Source organism: Pristis pectinata, chromosome 5, assembly GCF_009764475.1.
Source record: "Pristis pectinata isolate sPriPec2 chromosome 5, sPriPec2.1.pri, whole genome shotgun sequence".
Lineage (NCBI taxonomy): Eukaryota > Metazoa > Chordata > Chondrichthyes > Rhinopristiformes > Pristidae > Pristis > Pristis pectinata.
Window position 1 is genome coordinate 44,297,078 of NC_067409.1, and position 17,226 is coordinate 44,314,303.

At 39.8% G+C, this 17,226-nt stretch overlaps 2 protein-coding genes across 2 annotated transcripts in view; both read left to right on the top strand.

The window, feature by feature from the left end:
- hacl1 (2-hydroxyacyl-CoA lyase 1) overlaps positions 1–4,704 on the top strand; it is a 105,157-nt gene extending 100,453 nt beyond the window's left edge. The window contains exon 19 of the transcript XR_007956368.1: positions 4,570–4,704. The gene's annotated coding sequence lies outside the window, so the exon portion shown is untranslated. The remainder of the gene's footprint in view (positions 1–4,569) is intronic.
- Positions 4,705–5,304: 600 nt separating this feature from the next.
- LOC127570344 (E3 ubiquitin-protein ligase HECW1-like) overlaps positions 5,305–17,226 on the top strand; it is a 315,832-nt gene continuing 303,910 nt past the window's right edge. Inside the window, 1 exon segment of the mRNA XM_052015802.1 lies at positions 5,305–5,410. Within this exon segment, the coding sequence (XP_051871762.1) occupies positions 5,381–5,410 (30 nt within the window). The 5' untranslated portion in view covers positions 5,305–5,380.

Genomic DNA, 17,226 nt, shown 5'->3' on the forward strand with positions numbered 1-17,226 from the left:
TGGACTAGCAGAATTTATGGATTATGGGATGCTATGGCAATTAATACCCAAGCACACTTTTATTTCACTTTTTTAAACGTGTTAGTGGTCTGATAATTTTTCTAGCGAATCTAATGAGTTCAAAAAGGGGCAGGAGATGTGCAATAAGTCTGAACCCGGCTCCAGCTACCCACATTCCTGATCCACAGCATTCCAGACCCCAACCCAGGCTCTGGCTGCACTCTGACTTCATCCATGCTTTAGAACTCCAGCTCTGGGCACACATCCCGCTTGCACTCTGGACTCCCTGCTCACATTCTGGATTAATGAGCAAGCCAGGTGCTGAACTATCAGGATTTCCAAACAAGGATGCTGGATTATCAGAGTTTTACTGTAAATTGATGACATTATCCAGTATTTCACGATCAGCATTGTGGAAACATTGTTCAAAGCATAATCTACTCAGCACATGTATTATACCTCTTCTAATAAAACATAGCACTGATTCTGAAAATATATTTGTATTGTCTGGCTAAAATTCCAACATTTTGATATAAATATTTATTAGATTGCAGAAATGGGAAAATATTGAATGAAAGATCTTTGCTTGTAATTAGTCATAGATGCTCCACTTTGAAACAATACCTTATTTTTGTGGAAAGATTAATGTAAAAACTGCCTATAATTGGGTTATTTAGGAAGTATTGCTGGAAGCTAAAATCTAGTGTCCATTAAGTCTATTCCTATGAGGAATATGAGGAAAACTGTTCTGCAAAGTAAGACTGATATAGAAGAGGTGAAGTTAAGTTTTTATTTACAGAGGAGGTATTAAATGCAAATTTGATTGGGACACTGGGACTACAGTGCCGTAAAAGTACTATGAAAGTTTTTCAGACAATTACTTTCAAAATTCCAAAGGTTTTAGTGCAGAATTGTTCCGGATACCTTTTGCCAACTGTTAGGGGCAATTTTTGTAGAATAAAAAGAAGTCAAAATTGATTGGGGTGGGGGTGGGGGGGGGTTGTTGGGTGGGGTGGTGAGCATTAAGAAAATATCCATTCAAAGACCCATGGATGTGCTCATGGAAGAGTACAAAATCTTAGCCATAAACCTGATTTGGTTTAATAGATCAATGTGAAGCTGATAATTTGAGGAAGATTGGAGGCCAAACCCCACCTCATCAAGCTGGTTTGCTTTCTAATTGGAGTTAATGCTTACAGTGATCAGATTTTCAGCCTGCCTTGAGTATTTTCAAGTAATTAAGATTATCAATTTAACAGTCCCTTGGGATTGAGAATGTCTTGCTTCCATTCCAGTTCTGTGGGCTCAGGGGGTGGCTGATGAGGTGAGTGTGGGCCCCACAGACTCTGCTGTAGGTGGTGCTTGAAAGGGCAAGTGGGTGGGTATCTTGGAAGGTGGTACACTCCTTCCTTTGTGGAGCTTCTACGTGCCCCGGTGAAGAAACTTCACTTTCTCTGGAGGATCTTCTTCTATTTTGAGTGGTCATGGGCCAGGGATTCTCATTAATTGATGAGAATGTTCTTTTGAAGTTTTTCCATTGTCTTCCTGATAATCTCTTGCTCTGATGCACTGTAGAGAAGAATACTTGTTTCGAGAGTGTGCTGTCAGGAATGTGAAAAGTGTGGTCTGCCCAGTTGGCTGAGGGTGACTAGTGCATTGGTGCTGTGGATGTTGGCTTTGGTGAGGGAGCTCACATTAAGTTGGATTATACTGTCAGTGGATTTAGAGGATTCAGTGAAAACAGTGATGGGATATGTCCTGTGTTTTAAGGTGCCTGCTTTAGGTAGTCCATGTCTCAAAAGCAAGTGAGGTGGCAGGGATTACTACTGCTCATTGTGAGATTTGAGGTTTTGACCAGCAGATATTCTTCGTCTCAGATGGCCAAAGGATGTGTTGATGCACAGGAGGTGGTGGTGATTTTCGTCACTGACATACTGTTATCTGAATGTTAAGAGATTTATTGAAAGTGATATCATCCAAAGCTGCTGCTTGATCAGATCAATTGCAATTGAAAAGTTGCCACTCAAACATGTACCCATCAGAATGTCCAGACGTAATCTGAGGTAATTTTTTCTCATGGCTGAGTTTGTAGTACCTTTGCCTTTGAATTACATGACTGCTGGTTTAAATTTCATGCCAGACACAGTTGAACACAGAAACCCAGGGTACCAAAACAAACAAAATTTGGTGCTGGTGTAGATTGTGAGGTGGGTTGTCTAAGGCTACAGCGTGATATTTATCAGCTGGAAAGTTGAGTGGAGCAATGGCAAATGAAATTTAATCATGACAAGTGCAAAGTTATGCACTTGGAAGATCAAATGAGGGTAGGTAATACACAACACATGTTAGGGCCTGAGGGAGTGTTGGGGTACATGTCCATTAGATCCCTGAAAATAGCAACACAGAGAGGGTGGTAAAAAAGGCATATGGGATACTTGTTTTCATCAGCTCAGGAGGCATCATGTTACAACCTTATAAACATTGTTCAGGCTACACCTGGAGTATTGTGTGCAGGTCTGGTCGCCACACTATAGGAAAGATGTGGTTATGCTGGAGAGGGTGCAGAAGAGATTCACCAGGATGTTACCTGGACTGGAGCATTTCAGTTATAGGGAGAGATTGGATAGGCTGATTTGGTATTCCCTGGAACAGAGAAGGTGGAGAGTGACCTGATAAGAGTTATGTAAAGTTATGAGATAGGATAGATGGTGTCACAGGTAGATAGGGTGGTGAAGAAGGCTTTTGGCATGCTGGCCTTCATCAGTCAGGGCATTGAGTGTAGAAGTTGGGATGTTATATTGCAGTTGTACAAGACGTTGGTGAGGCCACATTTGGAATATTGTGTTCAGTCTTGATTACCTTGCAATAGGAAAGATGCCATTAAGCTGGAAAGAGTGCAGAAAAGGTTTAAGAGGATGTTGCCAGGACTTGATGGACTGGGTTTTAGAGAGAGGTTGAGCAGGCTAGTACTTTATTCATTGGAATATTGATTCATTGATTGAGCAGTGTATAAAATCATGAGGAGCAAAGAATACACATGGTCTTTTTCCCAGGGCTGGGGAATCAAGAACTAGCGGGCATTGGTTTAAGGTAAGAGGGGAAAGATTTAATAAGACTCTGAGGGGTAACTTCTCCACCCAGAGAATGATCCATATGAGCTGCCAGAGGAAGTGGTTGAGGCCTCATTTAAAAGACACTTGGACAGGTACGTGGATAGGAAAGGTTTGGAGGGATATGGGATGAGCTTAGATGGGCATCTTGGTCGGCATGGACCAGTTGGCCCAAAGGGCCTGTTTCCATGCTGTATGACTCTGAGATAGAAAGAATCTTTTTTTTCCCTTGGTGGGGGTGTCTAAACCAAAGGGGCATAAGTGTAAGATGAGAGATAGGAGGTTTAGAGGGAATCTGAGAGAGAATGTTTTCACCCAAAGAATGGTCGGAGTCTGCCATGCACTACCCGAGTGGATGGTGCAGGCAGATACTCTCACAGCACTTAAAAGGCATCTACATAAGCACTTGAATCACCCAGGCTTAGAAGGCTTCAAACCAAGTGCAAATAAATGGGACTGGTGTGGATAAGTATAATGATTAGTATGGACATGGTAGGCTGAAGGGCTTGTTTCTGTCCGTATGAGCCTGATTCCATTTCTATGCAAAATTGAGAGCATGCCGCATTATCTGAAGTTTTGAATGAATCATTAAACCAATGTTCAGATTGACATTAAAAAATCCCATGCATTATTTTAAAGAACAACAATACCCAGTACCTTGGCCTAATTATCCCTCAATCAGTATTGCAGAAAAAAGATTATCTGGTTATTATTACATTACTGCTTATTGAATGCAAGCAGACTGCTATGTTTCCTATGTTGCATGAGTGGCTGCACTTTAGAAGCTGCAAATTGCAATGGAATGTCCTGAAGAGAATGTGAAAAGCATAATACTAAATGCAAACTTTTTTTTGGAATCAAGAAGATAGCATGATGTCCCAGCAATGCAGCTAAACGTCGTCATTAGTCATATTGGTTTGTAATCGATGTGTTGCATCACAAAGTAAGAGGAGAAAAGGCACTGGTGCTGGGAGACAATTGGGTTACCAGTGTGAGAAAGGAATTTTTCCATTCAATGTATCAATCTGTGACTCCTAAATAAGTGCTTAATCTCATAATCCAGAAGTGGAGTAATTTTCATCCCTAGAAAAAAAAATTATAGTTATAAACATTTAATCTGTGGGAATCACACTCCATTACTTCACCTTTTACAGCTATATATTTTTAAATTGCTTCTAGTTACAGATGTAATAGTATGCTAACAATGCAGTTTTACAAAGTCCACATTGCATTTATCGCAAATTTTGATTATGAAAAAGAAACTGTTTGAAATAGGACTTCTTTCTTTAAAATAAAACTAATAATTTTAAGAGAGATTTACTGCTGAAATTTAAGCTTGGTTAACACAGTGAGATCAGAGCTGTAAGATCATATGTCCAATATTTGGAAAGGCTAACTGTATCAGAATAAATGACACCAGTATCAAGCATTTGCTCAATTGCTTCTGCTTCCTCTGCAGTTTCTGTGAAAGTGTTGCATTTTGGCAGCCACCAGATGGAATGCAGAGAGCTGTCTTACTGAATGGATTTAACCTTCTACTCTGACAAGACGAGTTAATGCAAAAATAATATAAGCTACTAGGTGTTTCTCCCTCATCAAATCTGAGTGTATTAAAACAGGTAAGAAACAATATTTTCAATGAAATTCAGAATATTGAATCTCAAGTGTATATTCAGATATTTCTAATCATGTCTTAGTTATTTTCTACTTGCATACTGAAAATTTTTACTAATTTATGATTTTCATTTGGAAAACCTAATTCAGGATAAATGTCTTCAGGGATGCACTGAACTGCATCTACTGCTTATATTTAAATATCACATAACAGCAGCATCATGTATATAAATTTCAAATGATGCTGCTTCCTAGCCTGGAGGAACCTCAGAGCTGCAGCAGTAAGTGCGGAAATCATCAGGCTTGTATAGGGACAGCCCCTTGGGACAGGGAGGTACAGCTGCAGAACTGACAACGCTTTGCTGAGCACTTTGCTTGATATGTGTGGTAGTAGTGTGTTTGTGTGTACGTGGGGAGGATGAGGAAAGAAAGAGGTTGGGTTAATAGCCCAAGTAGCAGGGAGACTGAAGCTGGTTGGCTGCAGCTGTCTGGTGCCCAGAGAGAGGCAGAGGGTGGAACGGAAATGAAGTGTGCAGCATCTCACTGTAGCAACTGTTGTTTGTGCTGGGATATGGTGAATCAGTGATTGGCTTACGGACTGTTACTACAAACCTAATCATGAGGGGTTTGCACTTGATTTAGCCAGCCTGTGAAGTATGATTCCTGCCCAGACCATTATTGTACAGGTAAAGTACTGAGATGCTCTTTCTGTTGCTAAGCAAATAGTGTATCCTTGCTATGATTTTTGTTTAAAATTACAATGAATAACTGATTTTACTGCCTTCTAGTACAGCATCAGGCAATGCATCAGTGTTGACATTATGCATTGACAAGCAATAGCTTTTAATCAACAAATAACAGGATGAGATTGGTATATGTTTGGATCTAGGATAGCCACGGCTACTTTGCAGGTGAAAGACTAGCTGAGCACTTTTGTTCCAGTAGTTCTATGAATGATACGTGATATGGCATATTCACTGGAAAACCATTGCACTGCTGACAAGAAATGGACACTCAAGTGTACTCAGAAGTGAAACGTGTGATGAAAATTATTTGCACAAGAAGATGATTATAATATTTTAGAGATTAAAATAATAACTGAAGTGCTGTGCTTCCTTTAGCCAGTGAGGTATGATCTGCATAAATAACACAAGCACTGAACGGAACACTGCCAGGTTATGTTGCGGCAGGTTATCAAGTCTATAGCGTCTATTTTTCCAGACTTGATGGCTTACTGAAATGGCAAACAATGCTCCGACAGGCTTTTACATTGTAAATCCCGGCAAAATAAAAAAAATAATGGCAGTACATAATTAAGGTAGATGTTTTCAATCAAACGGAATCTCATTTACTGTGAGCATTATGTATGCTACAGATCAGGGTTGATGTAATATGTTTTCTGTAGTGCTCAGCAGAAGTAAGGACTGACAGTAGTATCATCCAGTGACAGAGACTACCAATCCTTCTGACCAGGGTGGAAAGCTCTTTTGTTGTCTACTGCTGTCTTTAATTAGCAAGGTTAGGGCACTGTGAATACAACCTTAGCTTGAATAGGACTTTGATTAGCAGGGACCATCTTGTAGTCCCAAAGAAGTCAAAATCGGATGTTCAGCTATGTCTCCATGCTTAAAAATTGATTGTCATTAATATAATGGCTCATTTTAGTTAGATTTATTTATACTCTAATGTTGATTAAGATTTTATTTGCTTGTCTTTCAAAGTATATGTTTGTATGTAAATTTTACTTTTGTTCAGTTATTGACAAATATGATATTTGAAAGAAACTATATTGTTGCATTTTATGCTAGAAAATGTATGCATCCATAAACATTGGAAATTATTACTGCAGGGTTATATGTAATATACAAATTGGCTGCAGTTCAAGAGCCCATGTAACCTTAAATGATAACTGAAGAGAGCAGATAGCTCCAAAGCAGTGCCCAACTCTTCTGTATCCTCTGAGTGTCAATCAATGGATTATCTTGGAGTCAGATTAGTACTCTCGTTTTAAATATGACCTGAGCATAAAGATGGTAATCAATGATTTCAACTCACTTGGTTCATCTTTAGCAAAAGTTCTAATAAACTGATTAATATATTTTTATAGTGGTGATATTTTTTAATTGCCAGGAATTAAAATTACAGACTGGAAGAATATATATATTTGAGAAATCTTGAAGATTTTAAATAAATTCAGAAGAATTTGGATAACTCTTCCTGTGCATTTAACTTTTAATATTCTGCTTTTTGCCATCATTATTTAATGTGCTTCAAAAAATAAACACATGCTGAAAGTTTTATGCTGGAAAATGTGACGTGCATAGCTTTACACTTGTGGTAAGTATTTTTCAAATAGCAGTGATGTTTCTGTAAGAAAGTAGGAAATAATTACAAGCTCTAAATTTTATAAGATTAACTTTATAGGATTGATTTTACAAATATTCACAATATTCCTGTGTTTTGTCTATCACTAATAGTATAAAACATAGGTGTAGGATGCTGCCAGATTTTCATTTAACTGCAGTATTTCGCGGACCAGTGGAAATAATAGCTTCGTTCCCATATTGTTTCGAAAAAGCATGCTGCCTGTGGCAAAGGACAGTTATAATATTATTATGCAAAGGAAGCACAGACCAGCACATTCTCAAATATTCCTCATTGGAATATTAGATTATATCAACTGGCTGCTTATAAAAGCATTACTTTGAATGGATTAAATGATTTGCAATAATTACCATTGTTACTATTTTAAATGCATGTAATATGCGTTGTTACAAGTTGTATACATAATATCTGTTGTTAAAAGAAGAATTGCAATGTTTGCTTGTTATTTGGGCTGGCAAATTTCTGCTTATTTGAACTGTCCTAAGTGCTAGTTTTCTTTTTCTTTAGTTGTGCACTATATGCAACCTAGCTTTGTATTCAGACTATGGAGTCTCTCAATTTGAGAATCTAATCTGTGCAGAATTATTCATTGCCATTCAATAGAAGCACTGGTTCCAGCATTCCCAAGATGTAAGTAGGCCATTTGGCAAGTTATTCAATTTTACTTATTCCATCTTTCTTGAAACAAGGTGCAGTTAAAACAAAACTATTCCATCACTTCTCCTTCTTTCCCTTTCCCCAAACAAGATGGGGTTTAAAAAAATCTATTCCATCTCTTTCCCCCTACCTTTCCCTTCCCCATCCTGTCTGTGTTAGAACCAGTTTATAGACATTTTCCCTGGCTATCACTCTTTTGCCTATCAGGAGGTATGCTTCAGCACATTGGGCGGTGATCCTTGGCTGCTTTTTTTCCATCTTCACGCCCCAGACCAGAAACTGATGACAAAAGTTTCTTCAGTAGGAAACCTAGTGAAAATGCTCCTCTTGCCTGAAACTTTGAGATTTGTAGCCGTAAGTGCAACATTTTAATGCTGTAGTTTGGAATTTTTTTCTTTGATCATGCAAAACTGAATGCAGCTAAATGTGCAATAAATACTTAAGTGTACTCTATGAAGTAAATAAATAAGAATGAAAATCTGCCTGTTAAGTGTAATTTAGCAGAGTAACCTGATAGAAGCCTGTATAAATGAATGTTTCAGCAAAGAATGGGTGAATATCCTGTGTTACCTGGAATCCAGACTATATTTAACAGTTTACCTGATTTTTCTCTTGAAGGACAATGCTTTAAATTTGTATTATTCTGTGTGGTTAGCTATTAGTTGCATTGGATAACTCTATTCAAAGTAAACCAAATCAGTGACTGCTTGCAAACTTCAAGGTTAAGGTCAAAGACTGACTTTCTTGTAAGAAAGCATTTTGCTACATTATAAAGTGTGACACTGAAGTTTTATCTGGAATGTGCAAGGCACGCAATAGACGCAAACAAAATTCTCTTAACTTGGAGGTAGGATACATTCAATGGCTGTTATTTGCAGAGAAGTGCTATTGGAAAATAAAAGTTATAGCGAATTTCATCTCACTGAAAAAATCTGCTTAAAAATTAAATCTGATGTGCTGATGTGCTCTTGTGTTTAACACCGTGATCCATTTAGGTCCTATCAAAGTAATTCTGAGAATTATTCAGAATTATTCAAGTTCTGCAAAAACAGGACCTGTGCAATCTCTGATAGGACCACACCCAATTAGATGCAACTGCTGACATTTTGCTGCATGCCAGTAACAGAGAGAGAGGGAAAAACTCTTGGAAGGGGTCATTGAATTTCTTATCATGACATGCATCAAGAAGGGATCAATTGTTCAATTGTGTGTCAGAAGGAGGCAATGTGATCTACAAGGACTTCCATCAAAAGGATCTGACAGGAGGTGGATGCAGTGGTCTCCTCCATGAGTAGGTGCCCCAGAACAAAACACACACATCCACGCATGGACTTGTGTGTGTGTGCGCACGTGTCTGCGCGCGCGCGCGCGCACACACACACACACACCCCCCCACCACTTTATCCTGCCCTACTCCATTGCCATCACACAGAAGAGGGGCAGACGAGCCACGATTGAATGGCACGGCAGGCTTGAGGGCTTGAGTGGCCTATTCCTACCCCTACTATTTTCCTATGTTCTTCCTGTTTTCATATTTATTCTTCACCCGTCAATCTCAATATTGAGTTAAATATCCAAAGAGGCAATAATGAAAAACATACTCAGTCTCCTTCATCATGTGAAGACAGCAAAGAATAGAAGGAAGATAATCTAGATGAGAGGAGGGGGAGAGTCATGATTTCATTGCCTGTTTCCAATAGAGGAAACTGATTCCCAACCTCCTCAAGAACACTTGATCCTACCATGTATGGTCACTAACAAAGTTTCATTGTGATCACTACATCCCCTTTGTAGTCATCCACAGACAATCCACAGGATACATATTTATTACCATCTGAGCTGCTACATCACCATAAAGGTGGGTTTTTTTTTTACCACAGCTTGCATGCAACTTTCTTCTGCTTTGTCTTTGCGGAGTATCAGGATAGACTGATTCCCCTTCCCCATCAGAGAAGGGTACAGAGCAAGGGGAATAGGAGGACCAAAAGGGAAATAGGAGGAAAAGAGGAAGTGGATGATGAAGATCACAATTCATTTAGTGTCATTGCACATGACACACACTGGACTATCTCAGGGATCAGCAAAATGAGCAGCTGGTTTAGCTGGAGGTGCACTACCTACACCTGCCACTAGTGGCTTGTTTGTATTACTTTATTTCTTTGTTCTAGTTAACAGTTGACTTGACCTGAGGAACTGAGGGAGGGTGGGGTGGGGAACACAATACCCTATCCTCGTCAACAGAGTGCTGATCATGAAAGCTCATCAGCGTATTTACTTCCTGTGGAATCTGAGAAAACATCCACAAGGATTCTCTTGAACTTCCATGTATGTGCCATAGAAAGTATCCTGATGAGTTGCATCTCAGCCTGGTATGGCAACTGCTGTGCTCTGGACTATAGGAACCTGCATAGACTGGTAAACACAGCCCAGTTCATCGCAGATTCATCACTCCCATCCATCTAGTCCATCTTCACAGTGTGTTGCTTCAGGAAGACTAATAGTATCATCAAGAATGCCTGCCACCATGCCATTCCCTTTTCTCTCTTCTACCTTCTGCGAGAAGATATGGGAGCTTGAAAGCCCAGACAACCAGACTTAGCAATGGGGAAGAAGTTGTTGTTATCAGACTTCTGAACCAATCACCTCTTTCGCACTCTTTTCCCAGTAGTGGTGGTGCCATGCTCCTGCATTCTTAATTGCACCTCTCTTGGTTATTCTGTTATTCTCACTTTAGCATTTATTTTTGCACTACTTCAGCTTGCACTACAATCTGCTGTTTTGTGTTCGTCATTGTATTTATTGTTGTATTTATTATTACTATGTATACTGTTTACTCTGTCAGCTTCAGGCGAGCAAGGAATTTCATTGCACTCTGGTGTATATGACAATAAACTAATCTGAATCTGAAATGCTGGTCCAACTTCCCAATGGCCACTATTTCAATCTAAAGTGTTCACTAGAATGATCTATGTTTGCAGGATTTTCACATAAAAAGGTTGCCAACCGATCTAATTTATGAGGCCAGTTTTTTTTATTGATATTCTGTGCCATATGATTATTAATTTATTTTTCACTATCAAACTGCTCTCCTGTTAACTCAGTAGTTAAATAAACCTTACAGTGCCATGCTGAACCATGCAGAGTAGATAGTTCCAGGTTTAACTTACAGCATGCACTGAATTACCTGACTTCAGCCTTAATATATCTGGACAAACCTAATTATACTTCAGTGTTTGCATAAATGCCAGTTAGGGGGAGAGTTAACTTTTGTTGTGATCGACTAATCCACACATACAATCTACTGCAAAGTGTCTTGGCAAATGTCTTACCACAATATCAGGTGCTATTTAAATGCAAGTTGCTGCACCTCGCATGATGAACAATTGATGGTGTATGATTTCTTTTTTACTAGATTTTGAAACGGAAATTACTTAACATGCTATCACGTCATTATCTTAGTTTTATCCATTGTCTGAAAAAAAGCATGCATAAAATTAGTTCCACATAGTCCTGTAAAGGCTGTAAAGGCTGGCTGTTCAGGTTGCTGAATAAACCTGAAATTCTTCTTGCAGGGAAGAAATCTTTTAAAGAAGTGGTCACTTAAGTAGATACCAGTGCTATGCATACTATAATTATCCCACATAGATGTGCGTAAGAAGCTAAGAAATTCTTGAGTCACTGACTATGTCAGTATGTCACATCTTGACATATGAAAAAGACATCCAGGGTGAGGTTTGGCTTGGGAAGATAATAAGTAACTATGCAGACACACAATGGTGTCACACATTGGTTGTGTGACACCATTGTGTGTCTGCGTAGTTTCTATCTTTGGCTCCACATACAAACCAGACTGTCTGGTTTGTACATGGAGCTGAAGATAGAAACACAATGCACCTTGAAGATATTCAGAAGCTGAATCAAAGGCACCTGGGATTGGGAAGTTGCACGCCAAAGTTACAAACCACCATGAAGCTTGAGAAAGATGCAATGTGATAAAATATAGTTTTCTGGTCGTCACATATATTCATTGCTGGAAGTGGTTAAAGAATTATGTAAAATAAAATAAAGGATAGATGCTACATTCTTCAAATAATTAATTCCTTAACCTGGACAACCAAGTGTACAAAATCAAATTGCTTACCATACTAGGACGGAAGAATCAGTCTGAACAAATCAAATCAGATTCATTCTGATAAAAGTAGATAGCGCGCCAGAGTAAAAACAGAAATATTCAGCATCTGTCAAGGAAAATGTTTCAGAACAATGGCCTTTCATCGTATCCAGGCAAGATAGAAGCTGAGCATGTTTTGAGCTGCAGAGACGGGGAATGGAATAGAGAGAGCACTGGTAATGTCAGTGGTGCAAATGGCTTTGGTGTTGGCTGAAAGAAGGTTATGAAGGTTATTAATGGCAGGTGATTTATCTGAAGGAACTTATAAGGCTGTGACCAAAGGTGTACCACAGGGATTGGTGCTGCGACCCTTGCTTCTGGATGTGAATATACTAGATATGATTAGTAACTTCACAGATGACACAAAGATTCGTGGTGATGTGGATTGTGAAGAGAATAATCTTTGGCCGTAGAATAATACTGATCAGTAGGTAGGATGGGTAGTGAAACAGCCCATGGAATTTAATCCTGAAAGAAGTGAGATGATGCATTCTGGGAAGACTCATAAGGCAAGGGTGTACACAGTGAATGGTAGGACTCCAGGAAGTATTGAGGAACAAAGGGACCTTGGTGTATATGTCTAAGGGTCTCTGAAGGCAGCAGCACGTGGGTAGTATGGTTAAAAAGTCGTACAGGGTACTTGACTTCATTAGCTGGGCCATAGAATATAAGAACAGAGAGATTAGGTACAACTTGATAAAACATTGGTTAGGCCACAGCTGGAGTACTGTGTGCAGTTCTGGTCAGCACACTATAGGAAGGATGTGATGGCACTGGAGAAAGTGTAGAGGATATTCACCAGGATGTTGCCCTGGATGAAGTGTTTCAGTTATACAGAGAGACTGAATAGGCTGGGTTTGTTTTCTTTGGAGCAGAGAAGGCTGAGAGGTGACCTGATCAAGGTAGGTGAAGTTATGATAGGGTAAATAATGAGAACTTTTCCCTCAGCAGAAGTTTCTATAACCAGAGCGCATAGATTTAAGGTAATGGAGAGGAAACTTAGATGGGACGAGGAATTTTTGTTTACCTGTTGGGTGGTTGAAACCTGGAATGCACTGCCTGAGTGAATAGTGGAGGCAGGTGTGCTCATAGTGCTTCAGTGGTACTTGGATGAACACTTGAAACACCAAGGCATAAAAAGTTATGGAGGAAAAAACAAACTGCTGGAGGAACTCGGCAGGTCAGACAGCATCTGTGGAGGCAGAGGAATAGTCGAAGTTTTAGGTAGAGAACCAGCCTGCAGTCTCTTATGGTGTCTTGACCTGGACCATTGACTCTGTTCTCTCCTCACTCATGCTGGCTGACCTGCTGAGTACTTGCAGCATTTAATGCTTTTGTGTTTCTGGTACCGGCCCACAAACTGCCAAAGTTATCGTAACTTCACCTCCTCCCATGCTGCTTCCTGTAAGTATTCCATTCCAGTCTTTCAGTTGGTCCAGTACTATTATGCATTTTCTGATGACAACAGTTACAATGGTTCCCTTATACGATGAGATGGACTCTTGATCTCACAATCTACCTTGTTGTGACCTTGCACCTTATTGTCTACCTGCACTGCACTTCCCTGTAGCTGTGACACTTTACTCTGTATTCTGTTATTGTTTTTACCCTGTACTACCTCAATGCACTGTGTAATGAATTGATCTGTGTGAACGGTATGCAAGACAAGTTTTTCACTGTACCTCAGTACAAGTGACAAGAATATACCAATAGCAATACTTCTAAGACATCTTCCTGTTCTCTTAATTGTGACTTTCCCTCCACCACTGCTGGTGGGACTCTCAAGTGTGCTTGTTCCACTTCCCATATTTCTGCTCTCACCCAATCTTCATCCTTCCAGACCAAGGATACAGTTCCCTGTCACTTTACCTTCCTCCCTATTGGCCTTCGCTTCTGACAGATCATCTTTCAATACTTCCACTAGCCTAAAGGTGATACCACAGCCTGGCAAAACTTCCCTCCTCTGTTCAGCATTACAAAGGGATTGTTCCCTTTGTGACTCCCTTGTTCACTCTTCCATCATTGCCAACATTCATTTCCCCCTCCCCTGATATCATCTCATACTGTCACAAAAGATGCAATTTCGGCCCTTTTACCTCTTTCCAGCCCATCACCCATGGGACCAGACATTCCTTCCAGGTGAATCACCAAGTCACTTTCCCTTGTTTCAACTTTGTGTACTGCATTCACTGCTCATGGTGGGTCTCCTCTACCTAAGAGGAACCAAATGCAGTTTGGGTGACTCTTTTGCAGAGCACCTCCATTCAGTCCCCAAGAATAAACTGAATCTTTCAGTTGCCTGACATTTTAATTCTCTCACATTTCCTATTCTGAACTCTCTATATTTGGCCTCTTGCACTGTTCAAACAAAGCTCAACGTAAGCTTGATGAACAGCATCTTGTGTTGTGACTTGACATATCACAGCCCTTAAGACTCAACATTGAATATAACAATCTTAGATAACCAGGCTTTCCAGTTTGCATCAGATCTGATGAAGAGTCAAGTTGTTACATTAACTTAGTTCCATAGATACTGCCTGACCTGCTGGATATTTCTGGCATTTTTGTTTAATTTACATTTCCAGAAACTGCAGTGTTCAGTGTATCAAAGTTACAAAATTAATTTGTTCTCTCTCTTTTTTGCTCTTTTTCTCTCTAGCTTGCACTCTTTCTCTGTCTCTCTTGCTCTCTCTCCCCCCCACCCTCTGTCCTCATTCATCCCCTCATTATATCTCCTCCAAAGAGACCATCCACAATTAACAAGCCTTCTCTCAGCCACTTTTGCATCACTGTTTTTCTTGAGATCCGCCCTGTCATATTTCTCTTTATTCTCTCCACAACCTCCCGCAACCCACCCACCCATCTCTACACAAGTTAAAACATACTCGTAACTCTGCGGAATTCTGAGGAAAGGTAATCAAACTGAAACGTTACTCCTGTTTCTTTTCCTACAGATGCCACTGAGTATTTCCAGCATTTCCCATTTTTGTTTCAGGTTTCCAGCATCTGAAGTATTTCGTTTTTCAGTTAGATTCTTAGCCTGCTGATTTGGGCTGTAAATAGTACATGAAAACATAAATAAAGACACAATTGCAGAAGTGGTTATTATGACTGATGCTGTTCTGATAGTAAGGTTCATTGGCAGAGAATATGGCAAAGTTCCAGCTGAAATTTTATTTTTTAGTTTGTCTATCCTGCTGGTTTCAAGGATACTAGCTTACTACATTCGTCTTTCAGTGATTCTAGTAGCTATTTGTAAGTTTTATTTTGCTGGTACAAATGTGACTTCTTCCACAAAATTAAATAGAAGAGCCTTTTCTATAAGGAAGAAGTCCACACTGATTTGCAGTGCTCCAGCATAAAAGTATGCCCTCTTCACTTTGAACTTACAGCTCTTTGCTTTATGGTACTCCCATTTTAAAAGCAAAGATGAAAAGAGATATTCCAAATCTATAACTGAATGTCTGGCAATTTTCAGATTCAATCTCTCAAAGAAAAGTAAGTTGGTACTTTTGGTTCATAAGGTTGATTTTCTGGATAACTGTTCAACAACCAAAGGAAAAGTAACCAATGGGCCAAATGCGAGCAGATGGGACTAGCTCACTGGGCAACAGTGTTGGCATGAATGAGTTGGGCCGAAGGGCCTGTTTCTATGGCTCTGTAACCCACCATATTTACAGAGCTGTACTATAGAATCTCATTTCCAGAAGAAAGATAATAGTTTGGGTCCTATGTAACCTGATTTACTCTCTCTATCATCAGTTCCTGCCCTTCCTGTGATTCATAGTGATCAACAGATGGGAATTTATATTTGTCAGCTGATAATGCAACAGACTACAAAAAACTTTCAGGTTATTTTGATTGTTTAATCTTGAGTATGATGTTTCAACATTACAGTAATACAGTAAGCTATCTTTCATTAAGCCACCTCTGTAGGAAAATTTTACTGAAGATATTGTGCCTGGCAGCAATAGGTTGCTTTTCTAGTCCTGTGTAGTGCCCGTGGGAGAGCAGTATTTCATGTATAGATATATCAGCAGGGGGAGATCATTTAAGTTGCTGGTGATATTTAGAAGGATGTGTTTGCTTAAGAGCAAGTGGCATCAGAGAGATGCAAAAATTCCTTCCAGCTGTGGAAAGACCACTGCCTGGGATTTCATCGCCAGTCAGTAGCACTACATTTGTACCATCCAAACGTCCCCTCTTTTCAAAATTAAGTTCCGTTGATCTCAGCCACTGCTATATAAACATCTAGTGCTCTCACAGGGGGATGAATTTCTAACAAACCTTAAGGACCATGGCAAAAATAGAACAGGCCAACATTACCACGTAACAAGTAAAAGATCCAATAGTCATGCGGCAAAGCAGTGTTGCGTTTACTGCTTCCTCATTGTTACGCATGCGCTGTATCACTTTCATTACTTCTCAACTTGCAACTTAGCAAATGTGTTTTCCCAGGGATACCCATATTAATCATTTCCAACACAAATATGGTTGATTACTGATACCCAGAATGGCTGTCATTGAACTTATGACAGTCATCAATGCTCCCTTGTACTCTAGGAGAAGTATTGATGTGGTTATTATAAATTGCTGAGATGGGAGGCAAATTCAATCCTTGTGGTGAAGTTGTTCCACAGTACTGTTTGGGTAGGGAAATCCAGGAATTTGACACAACATAATGAAAGACAGGCAAGAAATTCCAAGTCAGGGGTGGAGTGCCACCGAGGAGTACTCAGAAATTATAGCATTCCTATTTGTGTGTTTGGCCTTGTCCTAGACGTTACAAGGATCATGTTGGAGAAATAATGTCAAAGAAATCCTGTGGGGTAACTGCAGTGCTTTTTGTAGATGGCACAGTGGAAGAAGGAGTGGATACATTGAGCAATGGATGGGCCACCAATTGATTGGGTGAATTTTTCCTGGATGGTGCCAAAGATCTTGAGTGTTGGAAGTGCATTCATCCAGCACACTCCTGACTTGTGGTCCTGTGTGGTGGAAAGGCTTTAGGGTGTCATGTGCTGAAATACCTCGCTGCAGAATGCCTAGCCTTTGACTCGCTTGTGTGTGGCCAGTCTGTGTGACCACCAAGGCTGCTGACTTTGGAGGACACTGCAAGGTAATGGTAGGGAATAGCAAGGGGAAATGGTTCAACATTCCTTTTTACAGATGTAAATGTCTAGCACTTGGATGGCGTGACCTGAATGTTTTCCAGGCCTTATTACATGCAGAAAGGAGCTGCCTCATTAACTGAGGAGTTGCCAACGGATTTTCTACTGTACAGTTATC